The sequence below is a fragment of the Manacus candei genome, unplaced genomic scaffold, assembly GCF_025592945.1.
Source record: "Manacus candei isolate 608988 ecotype Guabito, Panama unplaced genomic scaffold, ASM2559294v1 h1tg000336l, whole genome shotgun sequence".
Taxonomy (NCBI): domain Eukaryota; kingdom Metazoa; phylum Chordata; class Aves; order Passeriformes; family Pipridae; genus Manacus; species Manacus candei.
Genome location: NW_026138384.1, coordinates 29,626 through 43,790, shown reverse-complemented (window position 1 = coordinate 43,790; position 14,165 = coordinate 29,626). Strand labels below are relative to the sequence as shown.

Below are 14,165 nucleotides of genomic sequence, written 5' to 3'. Positions count from 1 at the left end.
CCCCATTCCCCTCGCGGTGGCCCCGCCCCCCAATCAGCGCCGAGCGGCCCCTCCCTTCCGCCAATCACCGCCGGGCCGCGCCTCCCCTTAGCCAATCACCGCCCGCCGCGGGCGGGGCTCAGCGGGGAGGTGTAACCAATCAAGGCGGCGTTGCCATGGCAGCCGCCTTCCCCGAGCTAGACGTGCCCGCGCTTCCGCCGGAAGCCGGAAGTGGCGGCGCTTCCGGGAGAGCCCCGAAAGCACCCGATTTTACCCCAAAAAAAACCCCAAACTCCCCCCAAAAAACACCCCCCAAACCCCCCCGGGCGCCCCCCGGGAGCCGCCGATGAGCGGCGGGCGCTGGAGGAGGAGCGCGGACATGGTGCAGCCCGGGCACGAGGCCGAGCCCGGAGCGGCCGAGGCGCTGCTGCGGCTGCGGGCGGAGAACCGCGAGCTGAGGGGTCAGACTGGGACCCACTGGGAGGGACTGGGAGGGACTGGGAGGCGTCCTGGGATGGACGGGGGGCGGCTGGGCCTGCGGGCGGAGAACCGCGAGCTGAGGGGTCGGATTGGGATATACTGGGATGCACTGGGAGGGACTGGGAGGGACTGGGGAGAGTGGAAGTGATACTGGGGGGATTGGGAGAGACTGGGGGTGATACTGGGATATACTGGGGGTGATACTGGGAGGGATTGGGGGAGACTGGGAGTGATACTGGGATATACTGGGGGTGATACTGGGGGGCAGTGGGATATACTGGGATGTGCTGGGATATAGTGGGAGTGATATTGGGGTGTACTGGGATATCCTGAGGTATACTGGGATATACTGGGAGTGATACTGGGGGGTACTGGGATATCCTGGGGTGTGCTGGGATGTACTGGGAACAATACTGGGAGGGACTGGGATGTACTGGAATATATTGGGAGTGACACTGGGGGACAGTAGGATATACTGGGATGTACTGGGATGTATTGGGAGTGATACTGGGGGGCACTGGGATGTGCTGGGATATACTGGGAGTGACACTGGGGGACAGTAGGATATACTGGGATGTACTGGGATGTATTGGGAGTGATACTGGGGGGCACTGGGATGTGCTGGGATATACTGGGAGTGACACTGGGGGACAGTAGGATATACTGGGATGTACTGGGATGTATTGGGAGTGATACTGGGGGGCACTGGGATGTGCTGGGATATACTGGGAGTGACACTGGGGGACAGTAGGATATACTGGGATGTACTGGGATGTATTGGGAGTGATACTGGGAGGTGCTGGGATGTACTGGGCTATACTGGGAGTGACACTGGGGGATAGTAGGATATCCTGGGATATACTGGGAGTGACACTGGGAGGCACTGGGATGTACTGGGATATACTGGGAGCCATACTGGGAGGCAGTGGGATGTGCTGGGATATACTGGGAGCCATACTGGGAGGCAGTGGGATGTGCTGGGATATACTGGGAGCCATACTGGGAGGTGCTGGGATGTGCTGGGATATACTGGGAGTGACACTGGGGGACAGTAGGATATACTGGGATGTACTGGGATATATTTGGAGTGATACTGGGGGGCACTGGGGTGTGCTGGGATATACTGGGAGCCATCCTGGGAGGCACTGGGATGTGCTGGGATATACTGGGAGCCATCCTGGGAGGCACTGGGATGTACTGGGATATACTGGGAGCAATACTGAGAGACAGTAGAATATACTAGGATGTACTGGGATGTATTGGGAGTGATACTGGGAGGCACTGGGGTGTGCTGGGATATACTGGGAGTGACACTGGGGGACAGTAGGATATACTGGGATGTACTGGGATATGCTGGCAGCCATACTGGGGGGCACTGGGCCATACTGGGATATACTGGCAGCCATACTGGGAGGCCCTGAGGGTCCATGTGGAGGAGCTGCGGGAGCTACACTGGGGGGGCCGGGGGGGGTCCCCAGTGATGTCCCCACTGATGTCCCCAGTGATGTCCCACTGATGTCCCCAATGTCCCACTGATGTCCCCACTGATGTCCCCAATGATGTCCCCACTGATGTCCCCAATGATGTCCTCACTGTCCCCAATGTCCCCCCCAATGTCCCCAGCGTCCCACTGCTGTCCCACTGATGTCCCCACTGATGTCCTCACTGTCCCCAATGTCCCACTGATGTCCCCAGTGAGGTCCCAGTGATGTCCCACTGATGTCCCCAATGTCCCCACTGTCCCCATGTCCCTCCAATGCTGCACAGAGGCCCTGAGGGCCCGGCTGGATGAGCTGAGGGGCTGCAGGAGCTGCTGGGGGGGTCTGTGGGGGTCTGTGGGTGTGCCCACTGATGTCCCCACTGTCCCCATGTCCCCAGGGGCCCTCCAACGCTGCACAGAGGCCCTGAGGGCCCGGCTGGATGAGCTGAGGGGGCTGCAGGAGCTGCGCCGGGCGGAGCGGGAGCTGCTCAGGGGACACTGGGGCCAGGCCCGAGCCCTCGTGGAGAGGCTGAGGCTGGAGAGGGACCTGGCCCGAGGGGACAGCGCCGGGGACAGCACCAGGGACAGCGCCAGGGACAGCGGGGACACCCCTGGGGACAGCGGGGACAGCGCCGGGGACATCGGGGACAGCAAGGACGGCCCTGGGGACATCAAGGACGGCCCTGGGGATGTCAAGGACGGCCCTGGGGACATCAGGGACACCCTCAGGGACGTCAAGGATGGCCCTGGGGACACTGCCACGTGCCAGCTGCCACCGAGAGGGGACACCCCCGGGGACACCCCTGGGGACACCCCCGACAGCAGCGTCGAGGTACGGGTGGCCCCCCATGTCCCTCTGTGTCCCTCTGTCCCCCCACTGTCCCTCTGTGTCCCTCTGTGTCCCCAGTGTCCCTCTGTGTCCCCTCTGTGTCCTCCAGTGTCCCCAGTGTCCCCAGTGTCCCCCTGTGTCCCCAGTGTCCCCCAGTGTCCCCCCGTGTCCCCCCAGTGTCCCCGTGTCCCTCTGTGTCCCCCCAGTGTCCCCCCCGTGTCCCCAGTGTCCCCAGTGTCCCCAGTGTCTCCCTGTGTCCCCAGTGTCCCCCCAATGTCCCCCCAATGTCCCCCCCGTCCCCAATGTCCCCCCAGCCCCCTTGATGTCCCCCCAGTGTCCCCACTGTCCCCTGTCCCCACAGGCCCCCCCAGTGTCGGTGTCCCCTCCCCCTCAGGCCGAGGACGTCCCCCCTGACCTGGAGCCCCCCCGAGGCCCCCCCGGGGCCCCCCCGGAGCCCAGGTGAGCCCCTCCCCCACCCCTGCTGTCCCCAATGTCCCCTGACCCCCCCGGGGACCCCCTGGTGTCTCCAGTGTCCCCTGACCCCCCTCAATGTCCCCTGACCCCCCCAATGTCCCCTGACACCCCCCTGGTGTCCCCAATGTCCCCAATGTCCCCTGACCCCCCCGTGTCCCCCTGGGGACCCTCTGGTGTCCCCAATGTCCCCCTGACCCCCCCTGGGGACCCCTTGTTGTCCCCAATGTCCCCTGACCCCTCCAATGTCCCCAATTTCCCCTGACCCCCCCCAATGTCCCCCTGGGGACCCCTTGGTGTCCCCAATGTCTACTGACCCCCCCCAATGTCCCCTGATCCCCCCCAATGTCCGCAATGTCCCCTGACCCACCCCAATTTCCCCTTGGCGACCCCCCGGTGTCCCCAATGTCCCCTGACCCCCCCATGTCCCCAATGTCCCCCTGACCCCCCCAATGTCCCCAATGTCCCCTGACCCCCCCTGGTGTCCCCAATGTCCCCTGACCCCCCCTGGGGACTCCCTGACCCCCCCAATGTCCCCAATGTCCCCCGTTGTGTCCCCCCAGCTCGGAGGAGCAGCTGCGGCGGCGCCTGGAGGAGTCCGAGGCTGAGTGAGTGAGGGGACACCTGGGGACACCTGGGGACACTTTGGGGACACTTTGGGGACATTTGGGGACAGTTTGGAGCATTTGGGGGCAGTTTTGGGACAGTTTGGGGACACTTCAGAGCATTTGGGGGCAGTTTGGGGACAGTTTGGAGCATTTGGGGGCAGTTTGGGGACACTTGGGGACAGTTTGAGGAGACTTTGGGGACAGTTTGGAGCATTTGGGGACAATTTGGAGACATTTGGGGACAGTTTGGGGACAGTTTGGAGCATTTGGGGGCAGTTTGGGGACACTCTGGGGACACTTTGGGGACACTTTGGGGACATTTGGGGACACTTTGGGGATACCTGGGGACACTTTGGGGACACTTTGGGGACACCTGGGGACACTTCGGGGACACTTTGGGGACACCTGGGGACACTTTGGGGACACCTGGGGACACCTGGGGACACCTGGGGACACTTTGGGGACACTCTGGGGACATTTGGGGACAGTTTGGAGCATTTGCGGTCAACTGGGGAGCATTTGGGGACAGTTTGGGGACAGTTTGGAGCATTTGGGGGCAGTTTGGAGATATTTGGGGGCACTTGGGGACACCTGGGGACACTTTGGGGTCAACTGGGGACAGTTTGGGGGCATTTGGGGACAGTTTGGGGTCAACTGGGGACAGTTTGGAGACATTTGGGGGCAGTTTGGGGACACCTGGGGACAATTTGGGGACACTTGGGGACAGTTTGAGGAGACTTTGGGGACAGTTTGGAGCATTTGGGGACAATTTGGAGACATTTGGGGACAGTTTGGGGACAATTTGGGGGCATTTGGGGACAGTCTGGGGGCATTTGGGGACAGTTTGGGGGCACTTGGGGCAGTTGGGGACCCTTGGTGACCTTTGCCCCCAGGCTGGTGGCCCTCCGTGCCCGGCTGGTGGCCGCAGAGCTGAGGGGTCAGGGTGGGGTCAGTGACCCCTGGGTGACCCTGGGTGACCCTTGGTGACCTTTGGTGACCCTGGGTGACCCTTGGTGACCTTTGCCCCCAGGCTGGTGGCCCTCCGTGCCCGGCTGGTGGCCGCAGAGCTCCGCGCTCAGGACGTTTCCCGCGCGGCCGAGCAGCAGCTGCAGGGGCTGAGGAGGCAACTGGAGGTACCTGGGACACACCTGGACACACCTGGGACACACCTGGGGGGACTGGGGACACCTGGGACACACCTGGGGACACCTGGGGGGACTGGGACACACCTGGGACAGCTGGGACACACCTGGGGACACCTGGGGACAGCTGGGACAGCTGGGACACACCTGGGACACACCTGGGGGGGACTGGGACACACCTGGGACAGCTGGGACACACCTGGGACAGCTGGGACACACCTGAGACACACCTGGGACACACCTGGGACAGCTGGGACACACCTGGGACACACCTGGGGACAGCTGGGACAGCTGGGACACACCTGGGGGGACTGGGACGCACCTGGGACAGCTGGGACACACCTGGGACAGCTGGGACACACCTGGGACACACCTGGGACAGCTGGGACACACCTGGGACACACCTGGGTACATCTGGGATACCTGGGATAGCTGGGGCACACCTGGGGACACACCTGGGACAGCTGGGACACACCTGGGACAGCTGGGGGGACTGGGACACACCTGGGACACACCTGGGCACACCTGGGGACACACCTGGGACAGCTGGGACACACCTGGGACAGCTGGGGGGACTGGGACACACCTGGGACACACCTGGGCACATCTGGGGACACACCTGGGACAGCTGGGACACACCTGGGGGGACTGGGACACACCTGGGACACACCTGGGACGCGCCTGGGGGGACTGGGACACACCTGGGACACACCTGGGACAGCTGGGACACACCTGGGGACACCAGGGATGCACCTGGACACACCTGGACACACCTGGGACACATCTGGGCACACCTGGGCCCCAAGCAGGGGTGGCAGGGCTGTCAGGTGCCAGTGTCCCCCTGTCCCCCTGTCCCCCTGTCCCCAGCAGGACAAGGCCCAGGTGAAGGCCCAGGTGACGTCCCTGCTCGGGGAGCTCCGCGAGAGCCAGAGGGGGCTGGAGAGGAGCCGGGCCCAGAACGAGCACCTGGAGCGCAGGTGGGACACCTGGGGGGGCCTGGGGGGGCTGGGGACACACCTGGGGGGGTTGGGGACACACCTGGGGGGTTGGGGACACACCTGGGGACATCCCAGAGCCAGAGGGGGCTGGAGAGGAGCCGGGCCCAGAACGAGCACCTGGAGCGCAGGTGGGACACCTGGGGGGGCCTGGAGACCCACCTGGGGGGTTGGGGACACACCTGGGGGGGATTGGGGGGATTGGGGACACACCTGGGGGGGATTGGGGACACCTGGGAGAATTGGGGACACCTGGGGGGACTGGGGACACCTGGGGATGTCCCAGAGCCAGAGGGGGCTGGAGAGGAGCCGGGCCCAGAACGAGCACCTGGAGCACAGGTGGGACACCTGGGGGGATTGGGGACACCTGGGGGGCTTGAGGACACCTGGGGACACCTGATGGGGTTGGGGACACCTGGGCACACCTTGAGGATGGCGCTGGGTGACAGTTGGTGATGCTGGAGGTGCCATCGTGTCCCCAGGGCTCACAGTGACGCCGAGTGGTGCCAGCACCTGGAGGAGGTGGCCCAGGGTGACACTGGGTGACACTGGAGATGCCAGCACCTGGAGGAGGTGGCCCAGGGTGGCACTGGGTGGCACTGGGTGACAGTTGGTGACAGTTGGTGACAGTTGGTGGCAGTTGGTGACAGTGGGTGCCGTTGTCTCCCCCAGGGCCCGCAGTGACGCCGAGCGGTGCCAGCACCTGGAGGAGGTGGCCCAGGGCCACCAACTGCAGCTGGACCAGCTGAGGCTGCAGGTGACAAACCTGGAGACCGCGCTCAGGGTCGAGAGACGGGGGGCCACCGAGGAGAAGTGAGTGACATGGGGACATGGGGGGGACATGGGGACACTGGGGACACTGGGGGGACACTGGGACATGGGGGGGACACTGGACACTCCTGGGGGCCACTGAGGAGGAGTGAGTGACATGGGGACATGGGGGGGACATGGGGACACTGGGGACACTGGGGGGACACTGGGACATGGGGGGGACACTGGACACTCCTGGGGGCCACTGAGGAGGAGTGAGTGACATGGGGACAATGGGGGGGACATGGGGACACTGGGGGGACACTGGGACACCCCTGGGGGACACTGAGGAGAAGTGAGTGACAACACAGGGGACATGGGGACACTGAGGGGGTCACTGGGGGGACACTGGGACACTTCTGATGGGTCACTGAGCAGAAGTGAGTGACAACGGGGACATTGGGGGGGTTTGACACTTTGAGACAGCCCCTGATGTCCCCACTGTCCCCAATGTCCCCAGTGATGTCCCCAGTGATGTCCCCAATGTCCCCTGGTAGAAGCTGGTGCAGCTGCAGGCCGTGGTGGGGGTGTGATGTCCCCACTGGTGTCCCCAATGTCCCCAGGAGGAAGCTGGTGCAGCTGCAGGCCATGGTGGGGGTGTGATGTCCCCAGAGATGTCCCCAGAGATGTCCCCAATGTCCCCTCAGTGTCCCCTCAATGTCCCCAATGTCCCCAGGAGGAAGCTGGTGCAGCTGCAGGCCCTGGTGGGGGTGTGATGTCCTCAGAGATGTCCCCAATGTCCCCACTGATGTCTCCAATGTCCCCACTGTCCCCAGGAGGAAGCTGGTGCAGCTGCAGGCCCTGATGGGGGTTGGTGGCACCCCTGGTGTCCCCAGTGTCCCCTCAATGTCCCCACTGTCCCCAGGAGGAAGCTGGTGCAGCTGCAGGCCGCCTACCATCACCTGTTCCAGGAGTACGACGCCCACATCAAGGCCAGTCTGGAGGGGGACAAACGGAGCCAGGTGAGGGGACACCCCTGGGGGACACGGGGGGGACACTGAGACACCCCCAGGGACATTGGGACACCCCAGGGGACATTGGGACATACCCAGGGACATGGGGGGGACACTGGGACACACCCAGGGGACACTGGGACACCCCCAGGGACACGGGGGGGACATGGAGCCACCCCCAGGTGACACAGGGAGGACATTGTGACCCCCCCAGGTGACATTGGGATACTCTTTGGGACACGGGGGGGACACTGAGACACCCCCAGGTGACATTGGGACACCCCTGGGGACACTGGGACACACCCAGGGACACGGGGGGGACACTGGGACACCCCCGGGGGACACAGGGGGGACCTTGTGACCCCCCCAGGTGACATTGGGATACTCTTTGGGACACGGGGGGGTCACTGGGACACCCCCAGGTGACATTGGGACACCCCCAGGGGACATTGTGACCTTCCCAGGTGACATTGGGATACTCTTTGGGACACAGGGGGGACACTGGGACACCCCCAGGGGACATTGGGACACCCCCGGGGGACATTGGGACACCCCTGGGGACATGGGGACAGTCGGGGGGTGTGGGTGACACAGGTGACACAGGTGACCCCCAGGTGACACAGGTGACTCAGGTGACCCCCAGGTGACACAGGTGACCCTTGGGTGACTCAGGTGACCCCCAGGTGACCCCCAGGTGACAATGATCCCCTCCAGGTGACACAGGTGACCCCCAGGTGAGACAGGTGACCCCCAGGTGACCCTGCCCCCCCCAGGTGACACAGGTGACCCCCAGGTGATCCAGGTGACCCTACCCCCCCAGGTGACCCCCAGCTGACCCCCAGCTGACCCTTCCCCCCTGGTGATCCCCAGCTGACCCTGCCCCCCCCGGTGACCCCCAGATGACCCCCAGGTGACCCCCAGCTGCCCCCCAGCTGACCCCCAGCTGCCCCCCAGCTGACCCTTCCCCCCCAGGTGACGCAGGAGCAGCTCCGGGCGGCCGAGTCTGCGCTGGCCCTGAAGCAGGAGCTCATCGACCGCCTCAAGGCCGAGGCCGAGGCACAACGAGCGGCGCTGGAGACCATCCCCGTGCTCAGGGCACAGGTTTGGGGGGCTTTGGGGGGGCTTTGGGGGGGCCTGGAGGGTCCTGGAGACCATCCCCGTGCTCAGGGCACAGGTTTGGGGAGTCCTGGGGGGGCTTTGGGGGAGTTTGGGGGGATTTGGGGGGCTTTGGGGGGTCCTGGAGACCATCCCCGTGCTGAGGGCACAGGTTTGGGGGGGCCTGGGGGGATTTGGGGGGTCCTGGCGACCATCTCCGTGCTGAGGGCACAGGTTCGGGGGGTCCTGGGGGGATTTGGGGGGTCCTGGGGGGTCCTGGAGACCATCCCCGTGCTCAGGGCACAGGTGAGGGGGGGTTTGGGGGGATTTGGGGGGTCCTGGGGGGCTTTGGGGGGATTTGGAGGGATTTGGGGGGCTTTGGGGGTCCTGGAGACCATCCACGTGCTGAGGGCTCAGGTTCGGGGGGTCCTGGGGGGCTTTGGGGGGTCCTGGAGGGTCCTGGAGACCATCCCCGTGCTCAGGGTACAGGTTTGGGGGGTCCTGGGGGGGCTTTGGGGGGTCCTGGAGGGGATTTGGGGAGTCCTGGGGGGTCCTGGAGACCATCCCCGTGCTGAGGGCACAGGTGAGGGGGGATTTGGGGGGTCCTGAGGGGCTTTGGGGGGTCCTGGGGGGTCCTGGAGACCATCCCCGTGCTGAGGGCACAGGTTTGGGGGGCTTTGGGGGGGCTTTGGGGCGGTTTGGGGGGATTTGGGGGGCTTTGGGGGGTCCTGGAGACCATCCCCCTGCTGAGGGCGCAGGTTTGGGGGGTCCTGGGGGGATTTGGGGGGATTTGGGGGGTCCTGGGGGGTTCTGGAGACCATCCCCGTGCTGAGGGCACAGGTGAGGGGGGCTTTGGGGGGTCCTGGGGGGTCCTGGAGGGTCCTGGGGGGTCCTTGAGACCATCCCCGTGCTGAGGGCACAGGTTTGGGGGGTTCTGGGGGGCTCTGGGGGGGCTTTGGGGGGTCCTGGGGGGTTCTGGAGACCATCCCCGTGCTGAGGGCTCAGATGAGGGGGGTCCTGGGGGGGCTTTGGGGGGTCCTGGGGGGTCCTGGAGGGTCCTGGGGGGACCTGGAGACCATCCCCGTGCTGAGGGCACAGGTTTGGGGGGGTTTGGGGGGGTTTGGGTGGTCCTGGGGGGTCCTGAGGGGGTTTGGGGGGTCCTGGAGACCATCCCCGTGCTCCAGGCTCAGGTGGGGGGTTTGGGGGGGGTTTAGGGGGTCCTGGGGGGGTCAGTCCGATTCCCTGGGGGGGGTCCTGACCCCCGTGCCCCCCCCGTGACCCCCCCGTGAGCCCCCCCAGTCCAGGCCGACATTCCCAATGTGGATTTGGAGGTGTGTGGGGGGGTAAAGGCGGGGTCTGCACAGTCCTGGTGGAATTTGGGGGGTCGTGGGGGTCCTGGGGGGGTCAGTACGATTCCCTGGGGGGGTCCTGACTCCCGTGACCCCCCCATGACCCCCCCGTGCCCCCCCAATCCAAGCTGACATTCCAAGGCGGATTTCGAGGCGGAGTGGGTGGGGTGGGGGGTTAAAGGCAGGGTCTGTCCAGTCCTGGTGGGATTTGGGGGGGTTTGGGGGGTCAGTCCGATTCCCTGGGGGGGTCCTGACCCCCGTGACCCCCCCAACCCCCCCGTTCCCCCCCAGGCCGACATCTACAAGGCGGATTTCGAGGCGGAGTGGGCGGAGTGGGGGTGGGATTAAAGACAGGGTCTGTCCAGTCCTGGTGGGATTTGGGGCGGTTTTGGGGATCCTGGGGGGTCAGTACAATTCCCTGGGGGGGTCTTGACCCCCGTGACCCCCCAACCCCCCCGTACCCCCCCCTCCCAGGCCGACATTTCCAAGGCGGATTTCGAGGCGGAGCGGGCGGAGTGGGGGTGGGATTAAAGACAGGGTCTGTCCAGTCCTGGTGGGATCTGGGGGGGTTTTGGGGGTTCTGGGGGGTCAGTCCGATTCCCTGGGGGGGTCCTGACCCCCGTGACCCCCCCGTGACCCCCCCCACCTCCCAGGCCGACATCTACAAGGCGGATTTCGAGGCGGAGTGGGCGGAGTGGGGGTGGGATTTAAAGACGGGGTCTGTCCAGTCCTGGTGGGATTTGGGGGATTTTTTGGGGGTCCTGGGGGGGTCACTACGATTCCTTGGGGGGGTCCTGACCCCCCCGTTCCCCCCCCCCCTCCCAGGCCGACATCTACAAGGCGGATTTCGAGGCGGAGCGGGCGGCGCGGGGGTGGGATTAAAGACGGGGTCTGTACAGTGCTGATGGGATTTGGGGGGGTTTCTTGGGGTCCTGGGGGGGTCAATGTGGTTCCTTGGGGGGGTCCTGACCCCTGTGACCCCCCCAACCACCCCGTGTCCCCCCCAGGCCGACATCTACAAGGCGGATTTCGAGGCGGAGCGGGCGGCGCGGGAGCAGCTCCACGGGCAGCGCGAGGCCCTGCAGGAGGAGCTGCAGCAGCTGCGGCTGCGACTCAGCGGGGACGGGGCACGGTAACCACCCCAAAAACACCCCCAGGGACCCCAAAACCAGCCCTGACCCCCCCCAAAACACCCCCACCCACAGGGAACCCCCCAAACCCCGCTGACACCCCCCAAACCCCACTGACACCCCCCGGGAGCTGCAGCAGCTGCGGCTGCGACTGAGCGGGGACGGGGCACGGGAATGACCCCAAAAACACCCCAAAAACGGCCCTGACCCCCCCAAAAACTCCCCCACCCACAGGGACCCCCCCAAACCCCACTGACAACCCTCAGAAGCTGCAGCAGCTGTGGCTGCACCTCAGCGGGGACGGGGCACGGTAACCACCCTAAAAACACCCCAAAAACAGCCCTGACCCCCAGAAACACCCCCAAACCCCACTGACCCCCCCCAAACCCCACTGACACCCCCTGGGAGCTGCAGCAGCTGCGGCTGCGACTGAGCGGGGACGGGGCATGAGAATGACCCCAAAAACACCCCAAAAACAGCCCTGACCCCCCCAAAAACACCCCCACCCACAGGGACCCCCCCAAACCTCAATGACTCCCCAAACCCCACTGACACCCCCGGGAGCTGCAGCAGTTCTGGCTGTACCTCAGCAGGGATGGGGCACGGTAACCACCCCAAAAACACCCCAGAAACACCCCACAAAGCCCCAAAACCAACCCTGAACCCCCCAAAACCACCCCCACCCACAGGGACCCCCCAAACCCCACTGACACCCCCAAACCCCACTGACACCCCAAACCCCATTGACACCCCCCGGGAGCTGCAGCAGTTCTGGCTGTACCTCAGCGGGGACGGGGCACGGTAACCACCCCAAAAACACCCCCAGGGACCCCAAAAACGGCCCTGACCCCCCCCAGAACACACCCAGTGACCCCCCCAGAGACCCCCAAACCCCTCCAGGACCCCTCCAAAGCCCCCTATCCTCCCAAGAACCCCCAAATCTCTCCAGACCCCCAAACCCTTCCTCGACCCCCTCCAGGACCCCCCAAACCTGTCCAGGACCCCCCAAATCCCCTCCCTGACCCCCCCAGACTCCCCAATCCCTAAACTCCAACCCCCCCAAACCCCTCCAGGACCCCCCTGACCCCCCCAAACCTCTCCAGGACCCCCCCAATTCCCTCGCTGACCCCCCCAGACCCTTCAAACCCCTAAACCCCAACCCCCCCAAACCCCTCCAGGACCCCCCCAAACCCTTCCCTGAACCCCCCAGACCCCCCAAACCTCTCCAGGACCCCCCCAGACCCCTCCCTGTCCCCTCCCAGACCCCCAAAAACCCCCCTAGAACCCCCCATGTCCCCCCCCAGACCCCCCTAAACCCTTCCAGGACCCCCCCAAACCCCTCCAGGACCCCCCCATGTCCCCCCCCAGATCCCCCAAACCCCTCCAGGACCCCCCCATGTCCCCCCCCAGACCCCCCTAAACAGCTCCAGGACCCCCCCAAACCCCTCCCTGTCCCCTCCCAGACCCCCCAAACCCCCCCAAACCCCCCCGTGTCCCCCCAGGTCTCGGCTGGAGGAGATGCGGAGCCGCCACTCGGAGCTGCCCCCGGCGCCTTCCCCGGGGGGGGGTGAGTCCGGGGGGGCTCTGGGACCCCCAAATTCCCTCGGGGGGGGTCGGTCAGGGGCTGACCCCGCCCCCCTCCCCCCTTTTTGGGCAGGTTTTGGGGGGCTCGTGGGGCCCCCCCCCGAGGAGGAGCCCGACCTTTGCTGCCCCAAGTGCCAGTACAAGGCCCCCGACATGGACACGCTGCAGATCCACGTCATGGACTGCATCAAGTGATTGGGGGGGGCCAGACACCCCCCCCGGGACCCCAAAAACCCCCCCGGGACCCCAAAATCCACCCAGGCCCCCCCCCAAACCCCCTGCTCTGGGGGACCCCCAAAATCCTTTCAAACCCCCCCAGGGCTCCCCTGGCAGATCCACGTCATGGACTGCATCAAGTGATTGGGGGGGGTCAGACCCCCCCCGGGACCCCAAAAACCCCCCCTGGGACCCCAAAACCCCCCCGGGACCCCCTCCAAACCCCCTGTGCTGGGAGACCCCCCAAAACTCCCTTAAGATCCCCCCCGAGACCCCCCTTCCAGATCCACATCATGGACTGCATCAAGTGATTGGGGGGGGTCAGACACCCCCCCCGCCACCCCAAAAACCCCCCCGGGACCCCAAAACCCCCCCGGGACCCCAAAATCCCCCCCAGGGGCCCCCCCAAACCCCCTTTGCTGGGGGACCCCAAAACCCCCCAAAAGTGCCTCAAAATCTTCTCCAGACTCCCCAGGCAGATCCACGGCAGGGACTGTACCAAGAGTTTGGGGGGTCAGACCCCCCCCCGGGACCCCAAAAACTTCCCCCAGCACCCCAAAACCCACCCGGCACCCCAAAATCCCTGGGGACCCCCCCCCAAGCCTCCTGTGCTGGGAGACCCCCAAAATCCCTTCAACCCCCCCCTAGGACTCCCCTGTCAGATCCACCTCAGGGGCTGTACCAAGGGATTGGGGGGGTCCCAAAAACCCCCCAGGGACACCAGAGACCCCCCCGGACACCCCAAAATCCCCCCACAGAGGGGAGGATCCCCCAAAACCCCTCTGAGACCCCCCCACTGGGTCCACATCATGGACTGTACCAAGTGATTGGGGGGGTCCCAACCCCCTCCCGGGGGCACCAGAGACCCCCCCGGACACTCCAAAATCCCCCCCAACAGAGGGGGGATCCCCAAAATCCCCCCGGCACCCCAAAAAAAGCCCCTCCGGACCCCCCAAATCCCCCCCCGGACCCCAGCAGGGACTGTACCAAGTGATTTTAGAGGGGGGAGGGTCCAAAACCCCACCGGGTCCCCCCAAAATCCTC

At 65.4% G+C, this 14,165-nt stretch overlaps 1 protein-coding gene and 1 long non-coding RNA gene across 4 annotated transcripts; both read left to right on the top strand.

Moving 5' to 3' along the window:
- The first annotated feature begins 150 nt into the window (after positions 1 to 150).
- IKBKG (inhibitor of nuclear factor kappa B kinase regulatory subunit gamma) lies at positions 151 to 13,122 on the top strand. 3 transcript variants are annotated; one of them, XM_051775705.1, is made up of 12 exons: positions 151 to 440; positions 2,338 to 2,771; positions 3,163 to 3,227; positions 3,803 to 3,847; positions 4,878 to 4,980; positions 5,857 to 5,966; positions 6,657 to 6,797; positions 7,660 to 7,756; positions 8,720 to 8,848; positions 11,199 to 11,323; positions 12,824 to 12,888; positions 12,979 to 13,122. In XM_051775705.1, the coding sequence occupies exons 1-12, from the start codon at positions 326 to 328 to the stop codon at positions 13,098 to 13,100; spliced, it is 1,551 nt and encodes a 516-aa protein (XP_051631665.1). In that variant the 5' UTR covers positions 151 to 325; the 3' UTR covers positions 13,101 to 13,122. The 3 variants fall into 3 exon arrangements, with proteins under 3 accessions (XP_051631665.1, XP_051631664.1, XP_051631663.1); XM_051775704.1 differs by having other exon boundaries at positions 3,130 to 3,227; positions 5,860 to 5,966; XM_051775703.1 differs by having other exon boundaries at positions 3,130 to 3,227.
- On the top strand, positions 706 to 1,954 carry LOC127465202 (uncharacterized). The gene is made up of 3 exons (XR_007901923.1): positions 706 to 1,255; positions 1,340 to 1,465; positions 1,602 to 1,954. It is a non-coding gene; the product is annotated as an uncharacterized LOC127465202 (long non-coding RNA).
- Positions 13,123 to 14,165: the final 1,043 nt, after the last annotated feature.